The sequence below is a fragment of the Mytilus edulis genome, chromosome 8 (assembly GCF_963676685.1).
Source record: "Mytilus edulis chromosome 8, xbMytEdul2.2, whole genome shotgun sequence".
Lineage (NCBI taxonomy): Eukaryota > Metazoa > Mollusca > Bivalvia > Mytilida > Mytilidae > Mytilus > Mytilus edulis.
Window position 1 is genome coordinate 14,732,037 of NC_092351.1, and position 27,574 is coordinate 14,759,610.

The 27,574-nt window shown below is 32.6% G+C and overlaps 1 protein-coding gene across 2 annotated transcripts; it reads left to right on the forward strand.

Annotated features, from left to right (window-relative positions):
* The first annotated feature begins 3,171 nt into the window (after nucleotides 1–3,171).
* LOC139484890 (protein disulfide isomerase Creld2-like) lies at nucleotides 3,172–27,574 on the forward strand. Of its 2 annotated transcripts, none has more exons than XM_071268923.1 (8): nucleotides 3,172–3,303; nucleotides 7,995–8,065; nucleotides 20,139–20,267; nucleotides 22,019–22,147; nucleotides 24,460–24,531; nucleotides 25,430–25,465; nucleotides 26,206–26,244; nucleotides 27,332–27,574. In XM_071268923.1, exons 2-8 carry the CDS (start codon nucleotides 7,999–8,001, stop codon nucleotides 27,346–27,348), a joined length of 489 nt encoding a protein of 162 aa, XP_071125024.1. In that variant the 5' UTR covers nucleotides 3,172–3,303; nucleotides 7,995–7,998; the 3' UTR covers nucleotides 27,349–27,574. The 2 variants fall into 2 exon arrangements, with proteins under 2 accessions (XP_071125024.1, XP_071125023.1); XM_071268922.1 differs by lacking the exon at nucleotides 3,172–3,303 and adding an exon at nucleotides 6,458–6,554.

Below are 27,574 nucleotides of genomic sequence, written 5' to 3' on the forward strand. Positions count from 1 at the left end.
CATAAGTTTACAGGCTCCTGACGTGGTCAACCGTTGCATTACATTACATGTTTCTGACTTGGGACACGACAACTCCTAAAATCAGTTGACTCCGCTGAAAAACAAAAACAAAAAAAAAACATTATTTACAAAATAAAGGATAAGGTCACCCCAGATTCCGCACAAATGCCTAGACAACGAACGGGAAACCGGAGAGGACATACTTGGAATCCAAATCGATACCGCAAAATGCCCAGCTGTTATCCTTGTAGAGGAAAGCCGAAAATCCTACGATAAAGGATTTCTACCGATCCATTAGGGGAACAGCTAAAACCCTCAGACATCAAATAGATTGGTCTGATAGTTTCCCACATGGAAACTACTACTGGATCCCATCTGACTACATGTCTCAAACAAACCTGAAAATATCTGCAGAAACCTTCCTCAACAACAAAATATAATCCAAATCATAAAATATACGATGTAAGGATAATACTATTTATCCATGACATAACAATTTCAATGATGTTAAAGGATTCTCTCTGCAAACATTTTCACATCCGCTCTCATCGGCATCCTCGACTCATCATTAACAAAACGATTATCCACAGGTAAATGAAATAATTTTGTTGTAAGGTATACAGACTAAATTGAGAAAGGAATTATTCTTTTTAAAATAGTTTTGATGTTCATAGTATAAAGAAGTGAAAAATTAAAGTTATACCAAACACTTAACAAAGCTGATATATAGACCAGATATACCTACAGGTCAAATTATCAAGAAAATACGATTTGAGATTACATATATTCATCAAAGGTATAGATCAGATGACGTAGTAACGGGCAAATGTTTTTTTTTACTATGAAAACGTGTATGTGTTTGCATCAAGCACATGATGAGTATTTATGTTCAATTTGATTGGATGGCATATCCCCGAATTGCCGGTTGGACGGGTATATGTGCTCATCACATTCGTGAAAAGCATGAATAAGTATTACGTAACGGGTTCGTTTGAGAAAATAAAGGTATTTGCAGTTTGCCTATAGTTTAACAACCCACCCACCCCTCGTATGAGTTGGTAATTGTTTAATAATGGGGATTTATATGAAGTTTTTCTCTTTTATAGATAGATTTTGATTGTGTTACTGTATATTCTATTAAATGATTGAATTGGTAATTTGCTTGCCTGAATTTATAGTGAAGGATTGAAGTTTGAAGAAGTGTGAATGTAATTAATATTAAATGCTACTACAGCTGAAGGCACACTTATCCTATTTATGTGTTGTTAATGGGTTTTTTATTTAATAAAAATGTATATTTGTTTGAGCTGGCAAGGGCGGTATGTGGGTGGGAATTTTGAACAAATTGTTTGATAAGAATCGCAAGTTAACACATCAATTGAAATGCTGATGATAAAAGGAAGTGACCACAATACACTTACACGTGAACTCGTACTGACCCGCAAGATCATTGACCAATAAGAAAGATGATATCCAATCATGCATTGGTCATAAGTGAAATTTCTCTGCACGTGAAAACATGTTATCTAATTTCAACAATTTATCGTTAAAATAAGTAGGACACTCTGACCCTTTGACCAGACTAGAGACATAATACATTTACAGTATTGATAGCTTACTCTTTTATTTAAGTCGGTTAGTAATAACCAATTAAAACAGAATTATCTTCTCTGCTGTCTTAAATGATTTTATTCCGCTTAATTTTCAATTAGCAAATAAAATTGGTTATTTTTTTGAGCTGGCGAATGAGAATATAATTACAGTTACTGAATACTAGTTAAAAGCTAAAAACAATTAACAATAAAAAAAAGCATGCATCAGAGACTAAAATCCACTAAAACACATCCCAGAGATTTAATATTTTAACGTCATGGACAGTCAAAGCAGACATGCTTGGACAGTGCCAAAAATAAAGGCAGAGGATAGTTATTGGTTAAACGTGGGTGTGTCCTTATACATCCAGTTTGAAAAGAATATACATTTAGTTATGTTTTAATTTGCTAATGACAAAATCAATTTTAGTGCCAATGTTAACTATATTCAAAGTTCTAATTACAACATTGGTAAAATAAAGTTTAGTAATAAGTTTGATTAAAGGTTCTATGAGTTAACACGGATCACAAAGGGATTTTTGGGCTTTTGATACAATTTTACTTTAAAATTTAGCATGCGAAATACCGTTTTTAATAAGTTTTCCTCAGGTACAGCCAAAATGACTAATCAAATCTTTGTATCTATGAAAGAATTCAGTAAAAGTTGTCAGTCTTACTTTGGTAACTGTTTACATGTAATTGAAGAAAATATAAATATATCACACTTATAACTTTGTGAAACAGATACGCGTTTCGTCTACATAAAAGTCATTAGTGGCGCTAGACTGTATGTAATAGTTTGGCAACTTATCATTTCTAACGGCATAAAGGGCCTATAATTACATCGGTTGGTAAAATCGCTCTCCGCAATGTACATTCTATCTGTTTAGTTATATTTGTTTGAAACAACTTTTCGTTCACAAGTTTGTTTAGGTTTGCTTCATACCACAACCACGACTTACAACCGTAAGTGTCGTACAAGCAGTTTCAAAGCTTGACTAGTTCTATGGCAGGCGCGGATCCAGAGGGGGGGTTCCGGGGGTTGGAACCCCCCATTTTTTTGGACGATCAATGCATTTGAATGGGCACATGTAATTGGAACCCCCCCTTTGTTCTGGGTTAGGACCCCCCCCCCCTTTTTTTAAATGGCTGGATCCGCCCCTGTATGGACTAGGTACAACACAACTTTTATATCTGTCTTTGTTTTTACATCAAGAGAGTCCTTTTCAAGAATTGAAAATAAATCCTACCCATATCAAAACTTAAATCAATAGGATTTAGGATATAATCAAATAAACCCACGGTCCGTGACTTATATAATTATTGAATATTTTACAATATCTGATGAAACAATACTTAATAGTAAAGGAGGACCATAATACACGTATAGGGTACCTATAAAGTACTTTAAAATGTCATTGACTTATTGTAATTTTGTCACGTTGTTTCCTACAACAGGAAATAATAACATGTAATTAGTAGATTTAGATTATTTTTCATGTTCTGTAACATATTTGTGAATAATTATGATGATTATTAACTTTCTTTGTCTGGAAAATTTGTTGAAAAAGTACAATGTCTCATGTTTATATGAATTATGGATATGCTATAGTATACAAATGAACATTTAACTTTGATAAATGTTGGTATTTGAATGGTTTTCTATGCATGTACTCAAGATGACGATGTATTAACCTTGTCAAGTATAATTGTGAGCGTTGACTTCACTTTATCTTTAAGATACCTAACAATACATGTATATAGCAGCTAAATGCTAATTTATGCATTTTGATTCGTTAGATGTAGGTAGAAAATAAAACTCATATGAACTGAAAAAATGATAGGACTTCTGATATTAAGCACGATCATTGCATGAATACCGGATGGTCAAATCACGTGGAAACCTACAATATAAATAAACGGCACTCGCTGAGGCGAATATCATTTTATAGCCATACAGTTTACCTGTAATATGAAATAGTTATTGAAAATATAGATTAATAGAAACATTTTGCATTATACCTAATCAGTTATATACATTTATGTGTAGTAATCATAAATAGTTTGAGAAAAAAAAAAATCGTTCATTATTTGTTTTTGAATTTAAAACGTTTTTTTGTTCTTAAATTAAAATCTTGTATAGATTTACTTTACACCACAACCACGACTTACACCCGTACAAGGATAATCAAAGGTTTAAAAGATAGTTGTAATAGGTATAACATAACTTTTCGTTTTGTTTATATCTGTCATTGTTTTTGCAACAAGAGATACCTTTCCAAGAATTTCAAATAAATTCTGCCCATAAAAATACTTTAATAAATAGAAATATATGATATAATCACAAAAACCAACGGTCCGGGATTTGAATAATTGTTGATCACTTTATAAAATCTGCAGACACAAAACTTAACAGTAAATGTAGTATATCATACAAGTACAGGGTACCTATAAAGTACTTTAAAATGTCGTTGAATCATTGGAATTTTGTCACGTTGTACAACCGGAAAATAATAAATGTAATTAGTTACTTTTTTTAATGTTCTGAACATATTTGTGAATAATTATGAGAATTATTAACTGTCTGTGTCTGCAAAATTTGTTGAAAAGTACAAAGTATTATGTTTATATAAATTATGAATATGTTGTCGTATACAAATGAACAGATAACTTTCATATATTTTGTTATTTCAATCCTTTTTTAACCGTGTACTCAAGATGACGATTTAGTAACCTTGTCAAGTATAAATGTTAGTGTTGACCTCACATCAGCTTTCAGATACCTAGCGTTGACTTTTAAATCGAGTCTGTGTTTTTGTTTTCCTTACACGCAAAGAACAATATCTACAATTCCAAATACATTTTCATTCTTTAAATACGACTAGAAAATAAAACTCAAATGTACTGAAAAAAGAAAAGGACTTCATATATTTAGCTCGATCATTGCATGAATACTTGTTGTATACCAAGAGACCGATGCAATACCCGCAGCAACAAATGAGTGGTGGGGATAAGGTACCAGTATTTGATGTATCCACTAAAAATTTTCAAACTATCAATAAAGGATGATTACTTCTGCAAAAAAATTTAGTTATAAAGCCAAACATGTACACAGATGAAGAGCATTGAGGATCAGAAATACCAAAAATATGTGCTAAAAAGACAGAAACCCATACATTGTCGTAATATTAAAATGAATTTCGTAATCATGACAAAAAACATACTAGCTAAGGTATTATCAAGATATGTAACAAACTTCATTCCATTTTTTTTTGAAATTTCAAGATTTTTTTTAGGGTCCAACGCCCTCAGGCAAAATTTACTTCATATGATCTTTGTTTTACTGTGCTGCTCTGTGTATTGCGGTTGAATGCTTACATGTATATGTTATCTATCCTAATTGAGTTCATGTGAACTTTCGAATTCCATAAGAGGTCTAATCAAGAGTATCGCTTTGGATGCACAAAAGACAATAGAAGTGTTTCTTTTATTTACTTACAATGAGTTGATACCACTTCCATTCAACTATTTTTATCCGCGAGTTAAACCAACTCTATAATCAGTGTTTCGGAAGTGGCTTGATTCATAACAAACTTTTCCTACATTTTCCACGGATAATTTTAAACATCATTACACTTGCTAAGTATATGTTAATTTGTTAGATTTTGTTTGGTTGTATGGGTAAAAACTCTTTTTTTAGACTACATATCCTGGACATCCAAATTGCAACGTTACAGCATTCCGAGCTTAGATCTATCTAGTGCTTTGGACGGTGTCCACAATGAAATATTTTATCGTTATGTTGTCCGGTTTGTCTAAGAAATGACAATTGATATGCATATCAAACACTTATCAGAGTTGGTATATAGAACATAGATAACCCTTAAAATGTAACATTAAATAACAAGAAACCATTTAAATAGTATCAACAGGTCAAATTAACGAGAAATAACGATTTAAGAGTACTCGCAGTTACGGACAGCTAATAAAAACCCAAACACAATTAATAATTAAAATATCATGCAACAGAGACTAAATCGCAACTTAAACACATCCCAGGGATTTAGTAAATTAACGTCATGAACAACCAAGAAGACACGACTTGTGCAACACCCCCAACAAAAGTCTCGACAGGCAGTAGTAGGATAGTTATAATCACATATTGATTTCCGCGCTTTTACTACAATATTAATGTAAATTAAGGATGTGAAATACTGTTTTTAATATGTTTTCTGCAAGTACAGCCACATTTACTCATCAAATGTTTTAGCGAATTAAGTAAAATCTATCGGTTTAACTTTGACTTTTGGTAACTGTTTACATGTTTGTCAAGCAGATATAAAGATATCATACTTAAAACTTGTCAAGACAGACGCGCGTGTCGTCTAAACAAAAGTTATCAGTGGCTCTAAACTGAATTTCATAATATCATAACTTATCTTTTTTAACGACATAATGTGACCTATAATTTTACCAGTTAGTAAAACGCACGTCGCAATGTGCATTTTAACTGTTATATTTGTTTGATTCTTTTTATCTTTCAATACAAAATGATATCTCGAGTAAAATTTAACTTACTTATTATACAATCTCGATCGATGTTAACATGGTTAAATGGTTCTTTAAATGTTAATTAATGAATTTTTTTTAATTGAAAGTTCATTTTTACTTACATTTACTTTTTGTGGTCGTTGCAAATGTTGCTTACATATTTCTATTGCTTCTATTTTAGATTTTTTGTAATAACTTGTGCGCCTACGTGTACTTCTTAACAAGCCATTGGATTCAAAGCGCAAATGCATCATTCTTGTTAAGCCAATGGAATCAAAGCAATATTGCATCATTTTCTTCATTCTCATATAAATCTGTGCATTCATTCTATGAAGTATCTACATGCGAAAGTGTAGGACAGTTATAATATTAGCTAAGTTTGCATCATCCACTTTTTGGACAGTTTTAATTGTAAGTATATATGTTGTTGTCTTAATAAATACTCAATTATGGAAATTTGTTAAAGCAATACTTTTATTGAAATTATGAATTTTACCAATGTCCAGCTTTATTTTTGCAAATGTTTATACACATTTTATTTGCGTAAAAATGTAAATACTATACTGCAAGTGATATTAATAGTTTAAATATTATTCATGTTATATGCATACTTTAAATGTCATTTTTTTAAATGTTAAATGAATACTTTAAATGCTATACTTCATCTTAAATGAATACTTTAAATATTATGCTCAATGTTAAATAAATACTTTAAATGTTATACCCCATGTTAAATAAATACTTTAAGGGAGTTCACTTCTCTGTTTCAAAATAATTAGCTTTTCAAAACACTATTTTATATTGATAGGGGATAAATAAAGGAATCAAAAGAGCAAAACATATATATATAGGTCATTGTGCTTGTTTTCGAGATATTAGCCATTGAAATTTAGGCGGGAAAATATTCTCTCTTTACTTAACATAGCTTTATCATTGACAAGTTTAAGTTCCCAAAAACTATTGAAAAATAATTAAAATGGATAAAACCAGAGGATTTCGAAAATCTGACAGAAATCTCAAAATATGTCAAGCGAACTTCCTTAAATGTTATACTTCATGTTAAATGAATATTAAGAATGTTATACTTCATGTTAAATAAATGTACTTTGAATGTTATACTCCATGTTAAATGAATATTTAAATGAATACTTTAAGTGTTATATTTCATTTTAAATACATACTTAAAATATTATACTTCATGAAATATGAATAATGCAAATATTATATAAAGGAGTAGGTCCGGTAAGGACCGATTTTGGCCTCAAATTTCAGGTTCATCTGACGAAAGATTTTGACCACTTTTTAAACACTTAATCATTTGAATCAATTAGTTTATCTGAAAGATTTTAACTGATTTAGTCATTAAAACCGACCCGATTCAAGCTCAAATATGAAAAATCTACCAAATATGCCGAAAAATGTCACTTTTCAGATGTTTTTTGTCAAAAATGAAAGTGGCCGCATCCGTGTTCATCCTCAATCTTTATATATGTTATGTATTATCATAAAATACAACTTACATTTTAATATTAAGGATGAACACGAATGCGGCCACTTTCGTTTCACACGAAAACCGTCTAAAATTTACCTAAAATGCTAGAATTATGAAGATTTCAGTAATTAAGCATGACTTAATGGTGCTAGTACCCGAAATATGTGCATTGTATTGTCAAAAACAGCCCATATTTATGTAGCAGAAGCATTCTACTGTACAATAAATAACTAAAAGTTTACATTTTAACAATTTTGTAAAACTGCTATATTTTGGGGCCAAAAAGGGGTCTTACTGGACCTACTTCTTTCATGAAATATGAAAAATGCAAATATTATACTTGTATATAAATGTTTCAGTACCATGTTTAACTGTTGGTACGTGATTGTCATTGCACTCAGCATATACCATGAGGTGAATGCAGAAGAAAGTAAGCTTTATATAAATGGATGAACTGTAAATAGAATCAACATTTACATTGATAAATATAAATAATCAACATATATTGATATAGTGCATTATTGATTGAGGGGAATATATCTCACAAACACAATACATAAGGTTAAAGTTCATTTACAAAAATGAATGCATAGAATTTCGTTCGAAAATGTGTCCAACTAAATGTATTAATTTAATGTAATGAGTTATAAGAGAGAAGACGTTATGAAAGTCAAAATATATTTTATTGGCGAAGTACATGTAAGATCATGGCTTCTGTCGGTTACCAACCCACAAACAAAGGGTCTTTGGGCAAATTACATGCAAATAAAATAGATAAATCAAATTCAAAATTCAAATAAAAACTAAAATGAAATGAAATTTTGAAATAATGGGGTGCTGAATTGAACCCTGGTAACAGATGTCCAAAATTAACATGAGAAACTACGTTTGAGGTGGAAATGAAGATTACATTGATGAATGTTCTAAATTAAATAATAATACAGTGATAAATCAAGTTTATCGGTATTTGTGCAGCCTATAAAGTCCGCCACTAAACAAGTTCAAAAACATTCATTTCATAAAGATTGTTTTGGAACTTGTTACCGCCAACCAGTACCATACATTGAGAGTCGATAAAGCAGATAACTCTGATTATTATATTCTGTAATAACAAGAATCTGACCGCAGTAACTACTAGCTTCCCGAAGCCAATGACCTACTTCGCCGTTTGATGGACAATAAATGGATGCAAATTGATAATAGCAAACCTTCTCACTGTAAGTTTGGTTCAATCACTTATTTGGACTCTTGTTCTTGTATTGCAATTTTGGTAAAATTTGACTAAGGTTACAAATCTTGAAGAAAATCAATATCGCTTATAAGTTAAGTCCTATCGTATAGAACGCTTTGTCCGATGTCATGTCCATTTTAGTGGATTACTTAATATTGCAGGGTCCTTCGAGAATCAGCATACGATTAGTTTATCTCTTTACTTAAAGTGCCTCATAACACTTTGGCCTTGCTAACAAATTGTGATACGAAAATGTATAAGAGAACACAACCATAAGTAACTACAAACTTCCGAGCACGAACGTAGTCATTTTGGTGATTGAAAACCCCACTATCCAAGCACGCTTTTGAAAACATGAAAGATCTTAAATTGATAATCAATCAATAAACAACTCCAGATTGGTAATTTACAATATAGAAAAATAATTAAAACTGATATGATAACAGATGTAGATATTTGACTTGCCAACTGTTATGTAGATATATGGTTAATAATTTTTATTACCAATGACTGAATTCTACTTTTACCATCAGAAAATATAAAAACTAGAAGATCTGACATGAATATCAATGAGGCAACTATTCGCCTAAAACTTAATAGCGTAAACAGCTATAGGCCACCGTACAGCCTTCAACATTGAACATAGTCCATACAGTATAATAGCAATAAAAGGCCCCGGCAACAAATCAAACAAGAAATCAAGGCCATATTTAAGTATAAATCAATTTAAACGTAAAACAAGTATAATAGACTGCGACAAACAACAAGTTTGTGAGAACTAAGCCCTCCCGTAACCGTGGACAGTGGTTAACAACACAACATAAAACAAAGTTGAGGTAGTTTTGACTCATCAGATCAACACAAAACACAACTAACGAATAGACTAAAGACATCAAGTACCCACCTAAGAATACTCGCAGTTACTGAAAGCAAGTTCAAAACCAATTAAAACTAGTAAATGAATCATGTTTCCCAGACAAAAACTTTTTAAACTGAGGTGCAGTTAAGACCCCCCGAAATTTGACTCTAAAAATAGCCAATGGAATATTTGCCGTCTTTAGGGAGCTCGTCATTACGGCATTAAAACTTGTATCGTGTAAAATTTTGTATTTGTTTTGTTTTTGTTTTTGTTTTATTGCATATCATGCGTATGGCGTTCGACAACAATTATTATCCCAAATTATATTATGACTGCTTACAAAAACGAATATTCCATGTATATCTGTTCACAGTATTTAACCTAATTGCGTTGTTTCTCTTTGAGATAACAAAATTGTACTAATTAGCAGTTTTATAGTCTGAGGTATACGCTACTATTATACCTAAACCACAAAAGCAATAAAACCAATTCATCACCTAACTTATTTGAATTTTTCTTGACCTCTGTAATGATATAAATAAGATTTAAGAAAACCATTAACCCAGACAATTAACTCGCTTAGGTTGTAAATTTATATCAACAATTTTCAGACGATAATTTTATCAAAGATCTACACATCTGGTAATAAAGTTTGTAAACGTAACTTGCAGAATATTGTATACTATTTCTTCTCTATTCGTTAATTTAAAAGATTATAATTAAAATGCACTAATATAAATTTAAAGAAATGTGGTATGATTGCCAGTGAGACAACTATCCACTCAAGTTAAAATGGAGTAAATGTAAGCAACTATATGCAACCTTACGGCCTTCAACAATGAGAAAAACCCATACCGTATAGTCTGCTATTAGAGACCCCGACATGAAAATTATAAAACAATTCAATTGAGAAAACTAACGGCCTAATTTATAACAAAACAGTTTACGAAAAACAAATATGACAGACATAATTTTTGTTATTAAACCAACGATGCCTTTTCCCAAGTATAGTAGTAAAACTAGCTTGCCTTGCTGATCAATTTTCTAAAATTTAAGACTAATGGAAACATTGTTATCTGTAAAACTAATATCATTTGAACTTTAAAGTTGATAATGCGCAAGTGGATTGATAGCTGCTAGTTCCACTCAATGAACAATCCAATAAAACTAGTTTAAACAAACCCCGAAAAAACAATAAAGATTCGTTTCTTGAACGGCAAAGAGATGGCAATAATATTTTAAGCTTATGTTAATACTTGATAGTTATAGCAATCTTGGAAATCAACATTTGATTATCTTGTCCATTACATGTAGCATTTTATTTTTCTGGGCACAATTAAAACGTGCGCAAAAAAGCTGTGCGAGTAATGACGGTTTATCCTAGTGCAAGAGCCATAGTTTTGATCACATTATTTATACATAATACAGACAGGGTATGAATGATTTGTTGTGATCATGGTACATGAGTAATAGCCATAGATCTAAATCAACTGGTCCCCAATTACAAGACTGTGAAATTGCTTTCTTTAACCGAAACAGCTCGTTTCCAACTTATGACCTGAACCCTAAGCCTGAACCCTGCTAGCTCCTAGCTATAGTCTTATTTGCTCATATACTGGATGAGCTATCTTGCATAATTCAAATTGGTTGTGAAATAGATATCAAATATAAAAATGCATCAGTTTACTTACTGATATCATTGATATTTACCGTTGATGAATTTTTTTATAGCTGCGAGATACCATTATATATATATATACCTGAGAGCCCAGGTGGTCGTGTGGTCTAGCGGGACGGCTGCAGTGCAGGCGATTTGGTGTCACGATATCACAGTAGCATGGGTTCGAATCCCGGCGAGGGAAGAACCAAAATTTTGCGAAAGCAAATTTACAGATCTAACATTGTTGGGTTGATGTTTAGACGAGTTGTATATATATATATATATATAACTCGTCTAAACATCAACCCAACAATGTTAGATCTGTAAATTTGCTTTCGCAAATTTTTGGTTCTTCCCTCGCCGGGATTCGAACCCATGCTACTGTGATATCGTGACACCAAATCGCCTGCAATGCAGCCGTCCCGCTAGACCACACAACCACCTGGGCTCTCAAAAAAAAGAGCTTTCGGTGGGCATGTGTTACCTTTCCACGTCAGTTTTAATCTAGCGGCGTACTACAGTACATGATATATAAGGCATGAAGATGTTATTGTTACAGATCAGCTAAATTATCTATAGTAAAGGATCCTACAAATTAATGTAAGATACAGTCACAGAAAATAATTATATTCATAAGTACGTCTGAGTCAGTGACAACCCTACAACAGATGTATCCATCGGATCGCCATCAATGATGGCGATACATGGCTGTGTACATAATGTATATACAACTCGTCTAAACATCAACCCAACAATGTTAGATCTGTAAATTTGCTTTCGCAAATATATATATATATATATATATATGACTTGCAAACAAATACTGGATACCCAGACTTTTAACAGTCACTCCACTGGTACAGTATACACCATATTTTGCAATGTTAATTGCAAGACTTCAAATGTTGTGTATCTGTTACAGTGTAAATGTGGTTAATAGTATGTTGGCGAGTCAGAACAGCCGTTTCACAAACGAATGAATGGCCATCGTAGCGACTACCAATGCAAGCCAGACCTCCCTCTCAGTCGACATTTGAGATCCCCTGGCCACACTAAGGCAGATCTCAATCGACTGACCATTGAAATCATTTACCACAACTCTGTGCTAAGGAGGATAGACTCGCTCGGGAAAGGTTATGGATAAGGAAATTAAAAACTTTGGCACCAAATGGGATAAATGAAAAGATGTAGTTCGACACCATGCAGTGCTTCACATCTGGGTTATATTACTTATTATTACAGTCTCTGTTTCTATTTCTTTACCTTACTCATCTCTAAAATAAATCTGTTGAATATAACAATTTAAATTGCTTAATTTTTTTAGAGATGTGTAAGTACATGTACCAAGCCACGTTCAACTAGTTTACTTTAGTCAAAATTTATTATTATGTTTTAACGGCTGTTTGTTTTAAACATCACAGACTCTAATGTAACTACACTACCGTTGTCAAATCTGAAATATTTACAAATTTAGACCGTTCAGTGCTGTTTATTTGGAATTCTTATTGACGCAATCTTTCTTGTAACATCATAATTATCGGTCGACACCGTTAAAGCTTTAGAATTGTGTTAGTTCATATCGCAGATTATTATTTTTCTTTAAAGCATATATTTGAATTATCTGATGTAATAAGTCATATCACCTATGTCGTGTTTAACAAATTTTTTGAATTGTGCAAGCGTCTTACCTGATGTTCGGTTTGACTTTTTTATTGTATAAATTTCAAGATTGTAACAGCTTTATCTAAGTAGACTGATAATTGATTTATTCAACATCACAATCATATATACCGATGAAGGATATCTGTTATCCGAAATATTTATAAATAATTACATTTATAGTTACCTTTTTTTGTATTTGGAGTTGTTGTGTACACTTTTTTAGTCGTTTATATATATATATATATACTTCGCACAAATAGTGCAGAACTAGTTTCTGAAATTAGTGAAATGCTTCTCTCTTTTATATAGATGACAGATGAAAATAAATCAAATTTAGGTATACTTGTGGTGAGAATGATATAATTAGAATAATTGTAAAAATTCCTTCATGAATTGTACACATACTAAACATGCTTTGAATATTACTTGTGGGACTATACCTTCAGTGCGATTATAAAATAAATCAATGTTAAAATGTTTTCTAATCAGGATGAGATATATAGATAAAAAAACAAATATAAATAAATCAATCTTATTCTTATTCGTTGTATGGTCTTTCATAGTAAAAGCAATCCGGATCAATATAGTATTCGCCATTTAGAATCGTTTTCCTTATTATGCTCGAAATGTTACTACTCAAATCATTGTTAAAGCTAAATATGACATGTACTGAATTAGCTACATTAAAATTAAAGAATAAAAGATGTACCTGTTTTATTGATGTATTAAGATAAGGCATACTGCCACTTATCTCGACTGACATACATATAGATGGTCCTGCTGATGAATGAAATAATCCTGCATAACAAATTTTCGGTTTCTGTTTCAGATGCGTAGCTATTTTGACATCACAGGTGGCTAAAGCAGTTTTCTTTACCCCAATTATAACACCTTTTTTCAACGCCTTTTCTACTCAGGCATCATAAACCTTCCAATAAATGTCATTATTAACAAATATAATTAAATAATATACTTTTTATACACTAAATAAATATCAAAATGTGTGCAATGCAATTTGGATAACCGAAAAAACAATCGGTTATAAGACATTACTACGAAATATGAATGAATATTAATTGAAATAAATATTGATATATATTTTAGAGACATATTGTATTATATATGACGATATATTATATGTCTCTGTATATATGCGACGCAATTTGGCTGACCGAAAAAAACAGTCGGTTATAAAGACATCACTGTAGCTGCCATATCAACAATTTTATCAACTAATTTCTTTAAACTGTGGTGCTGAACACCAATATATAGTACTGAACCAGTCCATGTTTTACATATTCCTCATCATGTATCCGTGACGTAGTACACAGAACACACGATTCCGAACTCTTCACCTTACCACATGTATTGACATATTGCTTATTTCCATTATTACTGTATTTTATGTATTATTGTTGTATCACCTGAATAAACCCTGGAGAGTTTCATATATATTGTTCTTATATTATTAATTATATGCTCGGATCACAACATTGGCGTCGTCGACATCTCGAATCTGTTGATTTTGAAACTACCGCTCTGCACGGTACGTTTCACACCATTTGCTTTCAATTATTGCAAATTATAGCAAGGCTATATTTTAAATTAAAACTTCCATCAATTTTGGGAAGTTTTAGTACTTTTTCAGGCAGTACTACACATCATATTCACTGTTTGAAATTTATGCTTGTCTAGTTTCTCGTTTTAGTGAGTCGCCATTTTGAATAGCCATTAGCTGTATCTTGTCCAAATTGAGCAGGACGGAAGTTGGACTTCTGCGCATGCTCTGACAGAACTACAGTACAGGCATCGTGGTTTACTACAAACACCGTTTCGTGCACAACTACAGTACTGACATCGTGGTTAACTACAAACACCGTTTCGTGCACAACTACAGTACAGGCATCGTGGTTGGTAACACACACCGTTTCGTGCACAAATACAGTACAGTCATCGTGGTTGATGACAAGCACCGTTTCGTGCACAAATAAAGTACAGGCATAGACAAAATACTCACGAAACAGTTTACTAGTAGTTTGAAATAACAACCATAACAAACCACACAATTTAACCAAATTTTTAGAATGTCAAAACTTATTTTACTTATGGATGCCACCTTGGATCAACTTCAATCAGTTGAGGGTATAGACAATGAAATGGCCATACAGATACTTGAGGTTAGAGATGCCTCACATTTCATAGACTTTAATGCAGTGTCCGGCATTACTGGTGTGCCAAAATCAACTTTAAAGAAATATTTCATTGAACCTGGCATGTTATTCTTATACCAGAAACTGCACAATGAGATAGCAGAAAGTTGACAGGAACTCAAGCAGGATATTGCTAATGTCACATCAGGACTCCATGAGGTAGACAAGAAAGCCTCCCAAATTGACAACATGACGGAGAAGTTTGATGATTTATGTGCTCGCATGACTAAAATGGAGCAAACTCAATTAATGGTGTCAACCATTCAGTTTAAAAACCCACTGCCATTATTGCAGAATGATCATCATGAACAGGCTGAACGATCAGAGAAGAAATTTGGTGCTTTTGGCGCGACAATTGATACTTTGATAGCCCAGAAAAACAAGCAGGCTGAGAAAAATTTGGAACTAAACCCAAAACATTTAGTACCCCAGCTAGTTCAGCAAAATATCCAGACTTTTCAAAGGTGTCACCAATTAGTAAACCAACTGGACTTTCCAGTTTAGGTGAGTCATTCACTACCAACACAAGTCTACAGGACGATATGTATGCATCTGCAGCGTCCACTCTAAAAGTAAGTACTGCAACTGAAGCGGCTTACCAAAACCATGTGAAACCCAACACTGAAATCCATGTTGAACAGGGGCCCTCGGCTCCCCCTTTTGTTACTTCTAACATGGTGCCCGTTCAGTCAACGTTGGAAGTGAAGTCTGAACCAAGCTTCATTCAGCATGGACAATTGGACAATCAGTCTAAAGATGGACAGGGGCCTTTGGTCTCCACTTCGAATACTTCAACTAATGAAATACATACAAATGTATCGCAGGGTTACACTGGACTGGGGACTTTGGCCCCATCGTCATTTTATAACCCAATCATAGTTCAAGGTTCCGCGATACCTAACAAGCCACCATTTTGGTCTTACAATGTTCCACCACCGGGAGTACAACAAAATAATGGATCGATTGTACCGTCTACTGCAGTTTTCCATGCTGGATCAAATAAAGACACTTCAAACATTCCTTCAATCCCAGTACATTGGAATACTCCAGTAGTTATGCCTTCCCATGTACAGTCTGTGAACAACACTTCTGATCAGACCAAAAGTGAAGCTACACACGAAAGGCACAGAGGCAGGGACAGAAAGCGCTGCCAGAGGGAATCCTCTTCATCAAGTGATGAATCGATAGACAGGGAATCATCCCGTTGGAAGAAGTCCCATACTAGAGAACGAGGCAAAGGCCTACAACTGCCGAAGATGCCAGTCTTTATTGGTTATGGTAATCTATCTTGGGAAGCTTTTGTCTACCAGTTTGAAAGAACTGCAAATCGCCGTAACTGGGATGACGCAAAGAAAACGTGCCGTTTTCTAGATTGTTTGTCTGAAGTTGCACTTGAATATGCCCGACGATTGCATATATCAAGATATGACGATTTGCGGAAATATATGAAAAGGCGATTTAGTAAGAAGGAGGAAGCTTCTGCGGCAAGAAGACAGCTACAGTACATCAGGCAGTTGGACGGAGAGACAATAGAAGAATATGCAGAGCGAGTTCATTTCTTGACAATGGATGGGTATTACCGAAGCGACAATGACATCATTGATCAAATAGGTACTGAAGCATTCCTGCGTGGATGTCAGGAGAAGGAGGCAGCCCGGATCGTTATAGAGAAAAATCCAAGGACTATAAACGAATCACTGAAATGGATCAAGTCTTCATTAGCTAATCAGAAAGCCATTTATGGGGCCCGGAAGTCTTATTCTCAGTTATATACCCAACGACAAGTTACCTTTTCTGATGTTGGTAATTCTGATCATTCTCCGCAGAGGCCCTCGGCCTTGCAATACAATCAGAGGTTTGATAAAGAAGATGGATCTTCAAAATCTAATATTGAAGACTTCGTGTCTATAATTGGTCAGCTATTAAAAAATAGAAGGAGTAACATATCTACAACCCAACCATTGTCACAATCAAATTTCCGGAGTCCTCAGAATTCACGTTTTCCGTCACAACAAAGAAGACCTAAACCTTATGAAGAGCAGCCCAACATATCACCATCTTTCCAGAGGACCTCGTCCTCGCATACACCAGAAGATCAATATTTAAACAAGACAGGGTCAGGTCATTAGGCTCACTTCTGACCCTCGAGAAAGAGAGCCTACAAGAGCTCGTTGTTAAGACTGTAGGTATATGTGGTCTGATATTTGCAGTAAATTATATATCCCAGAATATAATTGACACTGTTGCTATATCTTTACTAAGCAGATCATGTATTTTAAACACTCCTGTAAACCGTGAACATGCACTTTTTAAGGGAATTCGACCTCAACCAGTTAGTTGCAACTTTGTCACAAACACTACCATTTCAATAGGACATATCACTACGCATTTAGATGTGTGTATGATATCTATGACCGAAACTAGACTCAATATTTTGAAAGCGTGCACTGCAGTATTGGACTTGGTGCACACATCTGATAACCGTAAGATACATGGAAAGAAAGTCTTCCAACAGAGATCTTCAGGGACCCCAGGTCCCACAGAATCCTCTGTTACTGTATCTATTTCAGCAGCAATTGACCTTTAATTCATCACTTCATATAGAAGTCGAACACATCAGAGATTTGTGTGTGGATTAGTAACACAGGTCAAGATGAAGCGCCATGACTTAAAGAAGCATTTGCAAGCGTATTTGGAAACGACCTGCGGGAGCTGTGAAGTTCAAGAGGCTTTGGTAGGTTCTTTGGCGCACCGACATACAATGGAAATTACAATGGATTACAATGTACATTTTGCAGGAAAAACTTTACACTTTGGTTTTAAACCAATTGTAGCATCAAGAACTTCCGTTCGAATGCTGTCCAGTAAACTATTCGTGGTTTGGAGTGCGAGTTTTAAGATTATACCGTGAACTGTATTCTATGTGGACCGTAAATGACAATGCTTTACCTTACCACATGTATTGACATATTGCTTATTTCCATTATTACTGTATTTTATGTATTATTGTTGTATCACCTGAATAAACCCTGGTGAGTTTCATATATATTGTTCTTATATTATTAATTATATGCTCGGATCACAACAAAACGTAGGCTCAACTTTGAAATATAATTTACGATTGACTACTGTCCTATACACGCTAAAGAACAATAAATGGTACCATACTTAATTGCATTTAATGGTGTAAATGTCTCACAAGGCAACCCAATTATTAAATAATAGTTAACACTAGAACACACCCGTGATATCACGGGTCCGTGACTGAATTAAAGTATATAACTATGCGCAAGCCTTATTTTAGTATTAGTATTGTCATCTGATAAAGTCATGTCGATTATAAGATACACAGTTTTTCTCTGCTTTCAAGTCTTTCTGTTTGAACCCGTTGAACTGGAACTTATCAGTTATTGGTAATATTAATTATTTGGAAAACAAAAGGTCCTGGAATGGGGTATTTTTTAATCAACAGCATTGTCCTATATAAGTTATAAATAAAGTTGAATTCTTTGCTTTGCTGTTTTACGTCATGCCCACTAACAAATTGAAAACTGTACCTATACGCCTTATTTTTAGTCCAGATTTTTAGTATTCGTATTGTTATCTTAGAAAGTCTTACTGATTAAAATACTACAATAGGTAACAATTTGACAATTTAGTAGTGTCAAATTAACCCTGTGATTATGACCCGTGTATATAGCATATTAGTCCTGAATACAACGTTTGGTGGTGCGCCTGTCAGATGCGGAACGTACAGATAAGGTAATAGGTAACAGGTGAATATACTATTGGTATCGGTAGCAGACTCGACCCGGAACTTCTTAATTATTGGCAATATTAATTACGTGGAAAACAAAAGGGCCTGGAGTGGTGTAATTTTTAATCTACACCTTTGTACTATATTAGTTATATATAAAGTTGAATTCTGTGATTCGTCGTTTTTACGTGATGACGGCTGACAAATTGGACCTCGTAATTTTAGTATTATAGATACCTGATAATGGAACAGTACCATTATAATCTGCATTACAAAATGTAAATTGAATAGAAATACCTGGAATCTAGTTTTCATTATGTAATACCTAGATAAAGATACAAAAATATTAATGTAACTGGAATTAAAAACTATGTGAATCAAACATTTATTATACAATCCAACATAAATTAAAATAAATTCGCTCGTATTATAATAACTTTAGACAAGGATTTGTATACTATATATAAATCATTGCTTTACACTAATGTATAAGTTATCAAATTGAATGTGACTGATTTTTATTAATCAATCAATAATCTGTTGAAATTGGAAAATTAATAAGATAAGTATGTACATTAAATATGCGTACAATAAACTCAAAAATCTTACCTTAGATATATTCAGTTACTTCCTAGCAGACCGTGCATTCAGAATATTGTTTACATTAAATATGCGTACAATAAACTCAAAAATCTGACCTTAGATATGTTCAGTTACTTCCTAGCAGACCGAATATTGTGAGGAGGGCTTTAGCTGTTAAAATTGATATGCCGTGTAATAGAATTAAGACATGCGCGTTACATTGACCTGTGCATGAACTGTCGCAAGTCTTGCCTTCCTCTGATAACGCAATTTAACGGTCAAGCCCTTTATATCGAATTATATCATTTTGATCTAAAAAAAATATAATGCATTAACACTATCGAATTTGACTGAAATAATAATTAATTTCTTCATTTCTTTTGACTGCAAAAAATCAATTGTAATTTCAGAATCAGTTTTGGAAACAATTGTGTTTATCCTTTATTTACCTTTTATCTTTTCATAATACATAGTTTACTGTTGGAAATGTAAACATCGCATGATGTAGAGTCGTTTTAAAATATAATATTTTAATTTTTAAGAGTTAACTCGTCAATGTGCGGCCTCACAGGGAAGATGCGCTAAAACAAAAGATTCCAATTGTGAAAGTAGTTTTGGTTCTGGATGGATTAATAACGGCAGCTGTTGTCGAAGGAAACCGTGTTGCGTGTGTAAGTATACTATCATTCAAGTCGTCGTAAACTAACATTTTTTTGCAGTATATCACGTAGATATTAGCTAGAAAATTTATATAGTGACTTAGCTACCTTAGCTACAATAATTAGCAGAAGAATATTTTACTTCAATGTTTCATCGAGTGCATTGATTTAACAAAGATGATATATATATATATATTAGCTGATCTGTAACAATAACATCTTCATGCCTTATATATCATGTACTGTAGTACGCCGCTAGATTAAAACTGACGTGGAAAGGTAACACATGCCCACCGAAAGCTCTTTTTTTGAGAGCCCAGGTGGTCGTGTGGTCTAGCGGGACGGCTGCAGTGCAGGCGATTTGGTGTCACGATATCACAGTAGCATGGGTTCGAATCCCGGCGAGGGAAGAACCAAAAATTTGCGAAAGCAAATTTACAGATCTAACATTGTTGGGTTGATGTTTAGACGAGTTAGATATATATATATATATATATATATATGAGTCTAAAAGATTGTGTAACAATACCGATAAATAGATGGAAAACAAAACACTAAAAAGTGTTGAATATCATCGCACAAAGATGGAAAAACTGAACAGATGATATAAATTATACAATAATTGCAAATATTTCGGCTCACCAAATGGCCTTCTTCGGTGCAAAAGTTTTAACAATACTGATATATAATGTATAAGGTGTAAACATAGATCAGTAACAATACAGTAAGTTTTGGTTGATTGATTTTAATCCAAAATCCTGAATATAATAATATAAACACTAGACTGTAAATTTAATTATTTCTTTCTATTGATTCCGTCTGGATGGAGGACACCCAGTGTTTTTATCCAAAACTTCTCCCGATTCTCTCTTTGCCTATTTGCCATGTGCAATCCTTTTCGATCACCAGGATCTTCATGTGATCAAAATCTTTCAGATTGTGATCTGGTAACCTGAAGTGTTGGCTGACCGGAATATACGTTTTTTTGTGAGGTCACTCCTGTGGCCATTAAGGCGTTTGTGAAATGGCTGCATAGATTCACCAATATATTGGAGACCACATCTAGGACACTCAAGAACGTAAATCACGTTTGAGCTTTTGCAGTTGACAGTGCAGAAGATCTTGTATGTCTTTTCTGTGGTCTTACTGTGAAATGTTGATGAATGCTGCAATTGGTTGCAACATTTGCAGCGTTTATCCCCACAAGGCTGGCAATTACCTACAGTATGGTTAGGTTTGGAAAGGTCAGCTTGTCATAGGTGTAACAGTGGAAACTGATCAACTCGCAGAAAGCCAGATAGTATATTAGGGTTGAATATGTATATAAGTTCTACTGTACGTTACGGCTTACAATGGTTTAATACACGTGTATTCCCTTATATTTGTTTTTAGATTTTTTTTCATTTATTTACGACTTTTTATACGCCCGTCACAATTTTTGTTTTATACACGGACTGTTTAAACTAGAATTTTAACAGGAAATGATAAATAGAACCCTGAGATTTCAATTTTGCAATATGTTACAATTAGGAAGAAATGTGGTAAAAACATATTTTATTCTAAATCTAGAATTAACTGAAATTTATTTTTCCTTTTGATGTGCTCGGATTTCAATAACAGTAATATCAAGAACTATGTTTAATTTAGATTGATACACACTGTCAAATTTTAATTATTTAATTGAAGTAATTGATTCACAATTTTCATTTTGTGTTCAATTAATTTTAATATATAGTAATATGTGTTTTGTTACATTCATATAGATATCGACGAGTGTGCCACAAAACAAGATAATTGTGATCGGAGTAAACAAATATGTGAGAACCTACCAGGAACATTTAAATGCACAAATTGTCCAGTCGGAAAAGTCCCTGTCGACAACGAGTGTAGAGGTAAATTAAGGCCACAGTAGTTAACGGATGTTAAAATAAAAAATATACAAATCCAGGAAACATGATGAAATGTATACCACCAATATTTTTATGTTAATTTTAAAAGTCTTATCTACATTTTTACTTCACATTCGAACAAATGCCCAGAACTGAAGAGTTTTTCAGCATCATGAAATTCAAATTTGACTTAAGAATTTGAAAATGCTTATTCAAATGACGGAAAAAGATTAAACAATGTTTTAATCAAACACATTCACAGCATCTGCATATCTTTTTTATTTATTATAACAAGTTATAAAGATAACCTCAAAAATATAGTAGTTACTAGTAAAACAACCGATTAAAGATACAAACCGCACACATTAGTCCGTATATACTCACATATGGTGCTTGAAACAAAATAATACGCAAATAACAGCCGAAGTTGAACCGCAACTAAAAGAAACATTCCGACAAGTTGTACAAAATGCAGCTGAGCATTGGGCTGTGTTTAGAAATGTTGAAACATGTTTCGAAAAATTAAACGTCAAGAAAAATAAATTTCTGAACAGAAAATGAACATGTAATTTCCAGTAAAACCAAACGGTCAACGGGTCTGATTGTAAGTTCACCTAGAAAATAAATACACCCTTTTTATTCACTGGATCAAAATCCACATGTGTTTGAGACATAACAAAACACAAAACCCTATATGCATGTGTATGCATACGATTTCTATCTTAGTGAAAACATGCGCACATCAAACTTGTGAATTCAACCAGGTTTGTTAAAATACAGCTTACGGACCCAAATGTAAATGTAAAAAGTGGTACTACTACCATGAAGATAAATGTAAAGGTAAATCTTTATTATCAATGCATTCTTCTTTATCACGGAATATGAAAAGTAAAGTTTAAAATATATCAATTTAAAAAAAAAACACACATAGGATATATTTATTATTGATTTTCCACTTTGATGCATGAATACCAGTTCATCTTTAATTGCTATGTTCTGAAAGGAAAAATAAATGAGCTACATAAAAAAAGATAAAGTTGTCAAATTTTACCTAATTTGGCCTCAATTTTTACGCTTATATACTCAATTGTGAACAGTAAAATAACAAAAATAACGAATCACAAGAGATTTTCAAAACGGAAAGACCTTTGAACCACACTCTTCACAAAAAAAATGCAAACTATTCAATCACTGGAAACATTATATTCTGGTGTGAATACGTTTATAATGTCTGTACGTTTTCTGAAAGATATATAAAACAATCTTAGAAAATATGTTTTTGGTAAGGAAATTTGTCATATCTGTACATCATGACCCGGGTTTAGAATAGGACACATTTTTTAAGCTTATTTGCTTCTACGTATTCTTAATACCAATCTGCTGAGTCAAAATATTCAAACGGAATTTTTAAGGCTTTTCTAATGTTGCATTGATTTGTCACTGTCAAAGTGTAAGTTTAGACCTCTCACAAACATATTTAATTTCATTTCAATGTGTATTTGCCTCTTGCCTTTAATCTGATCGTGTAGACCAGTGCTCATAGATGGTTACTGTCTGTCCCGAATTAATTTTATTAATCAAGTTTTAAACCGGGTCTTTTCTGTGAATTAAATCTCTCTTTTATAACAGATTGAGTCTTGCTGAAGGCTGCACACAGCGACCTGAAATTGTTGTCGGAGTCCTTTGATCGTTTGTGGATAGCTCTTTTATATGAAATATTTTTATGTTATATATCTAACAACCTTGATGTCTTAAATCATTTGAGGGTCTTTTTTGTGTTTTGTTTTACTTTAAGATCAAGGAGCAAGAAAAAAGGATATCTTAACACGTGTCTTTTTTAATATCTGTCTTTAACGGATAGTTGTCTAATTGGTAATCGTACCACATCCCCTTATTTTCACAGTGTCTGACCTCAAATAATATATTCTTCAGAAGTAGTATACTTTCATCAAATTATCAATTACTTTATACTAGTTTTAGACACTGTGGGAAAAAAAACATCTCAGGAAAAGACCACTGATTCATTCAATGAAAAACATTCAACAAAAATAAAGCTTAACCAAAACTCATATAAGTTTGAACGTTATAATTATATTTTACAGTGGCAAAATGTGCAACTTACAAGTGTGAATACAACGAAGTTTGTAAAAATACAGATCATGGACCCAAATGTGTAAATGGCGTAAAAGTTAAATTTACAGGTCACCGTACGGCAATCACTGATGAGTTAAACCCATATCGCACAGTCAGCGGTTTTGCATTAGTAAAAAAATGTTGTTTTTGGAAGTAATTTTCAATTATGTATTATATTTCAGCTGCAACGAAATGTCCTGATGGGAAGTGTAGACATGATGAATACTGTCACACTAACACTGAAACGTGCTTTCGTAAGTATCGGCTTTAGTTTTTCAATAAAAAAAAATAAGTCCCTCCAACATTCGATCAAACAGATTTGTATTTCCTTACTTCAGATCAGTTTAGAATTAACGTATTCACATAAAAGTTAAAATGAAGAAAATATATTCCATCGAAAAACGTCGCACATGCCAAAATTCATTTTTCTTTACCTTTTGTACATTTTGGTTTTATCAGCACTTCATATTTTGAACAATTTTTTTCAAATAATTTGGCATCGAGCATCACTGAACATAAAAAAGAAGATGTGATTTACTCGACATGCGCATTGTAAGCAGAAAAGTTGGGACTATTTAGTTCTGGTTATGTCGGTCAAACAATTTGGTCTCCACTAAAATAGTTCGTTTATATGAGTTCGATTCGACATTTCAGAATTTGAAGGACCATAGATAATCTCATAGTTCGTACCAAAAAAAAAAGAAACAACGTCACTTCATTGGTTGAATTTTAGTTGTTTTGGATGTTGTTATCCAATTATAGTATTTTGGGGTTCAATTTTGTCAATATTACCGAGAGTGGATTAGATTTTGAAACGATGAATTCCTGAGCATTTTTTCTGGAAAAAAACCCGTATAACGATCAGCTACAATTCTCTGAGTAGTAAACGTGGGCGATTATATGAATACACTGAAGAAGAAACAAATCAAATGTTAATATTATTGAGCAATTTGCCTTAAAGCATTGTTTGGGTAATCGCGAACACCAAAATGAAAATAACGTTACGTCATTGGTTGAATTTCAGTTGTTTAGAACGTTTTAACCAATTACAACGTTTTTGGTGTACGGTTTTGAAAATATTACCCAAAATGCATTATATTCTGAAACAGGGAATTGATAACACATATCAATTTACATATTCTTATCTTGTAGTATGTAGAGATATCTGCAAACAATATGGAGAGGGAAGTAAGTCATTTATTTTATCATATTTTTTGTTGGGGGAGGGGGCAATTAATGAAGTGTTTGGAAACGGTTCTAAAAATTCCGATGACCACTTTTTTTTTTTTATCTTTATCAAAACGGTAAAAACAAAATAATTATAAAAGGCAAGTCAGAAACATTCAATTTTCATTTTGAATGCACTCTATTAAGTTAAAAATGATGGTGTGAAAGAAAACAAAAATAAAACCAGTAAGCAAAACTTTTCTTTAAATATTTTTTCAAAAGATTAAATCGAAAGATATTTCAAAGAATTTTGAATCTTTCACGACTAAAGCACCCTTTTTTATTAAGCTTCATCAAAACCGCTCAAAATTAAATATCACAACACCAAGGAATCTGCTGATGCATAACTAAGTTGTCATACAGCAGCAACACGAAAATCTTTATATTTCACTGAAGAAAACTTCTGCAACATAATACAGTCAAAATCATCAAAAATGGTTAGTTTAAACATATTTTATTGTTAAAAATGACAAATGGATTAGACACAAGTTTTTCAACTTGAAGTGGTTGTCGTGGACATGTAAACCATCTTGATATTAGATGCATCTCAAATATGCAATCTTAGTTTTCCTATATTTGCTACATGTAGTGTCAATTGAATAATTTATTACCATTCAATTTTATTTTATATATTTGCTCTGGTTATTATTTGTGTTTATTTTATGATTTTAATCTAACAAGTCTGTCATGTTTTGTTTCAGCTGATTTTTACAAATTATGTTATTCCTTTTACTGCAATGGTAAGTTAGTTTACATATATTGGTGATAAAGATTAAATATTGTTACATTTTTTTAAGAACTAAAAGGACAAACCATGATTAATCATGTCCAAAATATATTGTAAAACGAAATAACCCTAGTCAGAAATATTAAACATCTATAATAAAAGTAGAAATACTTCATATTTCTGGAAATAAATGTAACCTTATAACATTAGTTAGTAGCTTATGCGTTCAAAAACCGAATTACAATTTTTATGACTGTTTTATTAGTTTGCAAAACCACGAAATCAAACATCAGCGAAAGTACGATCCGTCTTCAAGTTAAAGATAAATCCTCGAAAATCAGTACTTACGGATATAATCAATACACATTATATTAAGTTGCTTAGACACTAAATAGTCACCTTTTTTTCCATTGTCTAATACAAGCACAGATAAATACACCATAAAATAATGTATTAATGCGTTGCTCTTAGATTTTTATTTAGAAATGAATTTGACAATTATAACAAACACATACTTTTATTCAGATTTCTATAACGACAGCGTATCTTTTATAAAAAAAATCTATTTGTTCCTTATAACTTAACATATACATTAAAGCCATTGAATAATATGTAGTGTTTTCTAAATACAGACCTAAACTTTTATGCATACATCATTAAACCAACTATTATCATTCCAAGAACTTGATTAAGGACATGCGTCTGCTTAAACTCTGAACGATGGTAACCAGTTTATAGGTCTTCGATGTTCAAAGCCTTGAAAAAGTTATTTATTTACATGTCATTAATACCACAGATTTTAAAGTTACATATTATTGCAACATATTTTATTCTTTACTATTGTATGAACGTGTATTCTACAATGTATAACTGATCGGATTTTCTTTGGTAAAGGGAAAACAAGTTTAATATTCGAATGATTCGTCGTTTATATTATTATAAGCATCACAGATTAGTCCGATACAAGAATAAATGAAAGTAATGTGGCTTCGTCTAACATCTTAATTTAATCATTTAAATTATATGGTTCAAGAGTTTTGGGTTTCCTTTATATTTAGGTATTTATGGTAGATTTTAATCATGTTTCCTTTATATTTCAGATGACAATGGTAGATAGACATCTTGGTCATGTTTACATATATCCCGTACCTTTTCCCGACTGATTGATCCGATATTTCAAGTTAATCTCTTTCTACAACTTTTGATTATTCTGTTCTGTTTTGACCTTGCCTTACGATCCAACAAACCATAAATATAGCAAATTTCTGAACAGGAGGAACCTTTAGGCCAGAGATGAAGGAAAACAAATTCTACCATTAAAATAAAATTTTAGTTAAAACAAA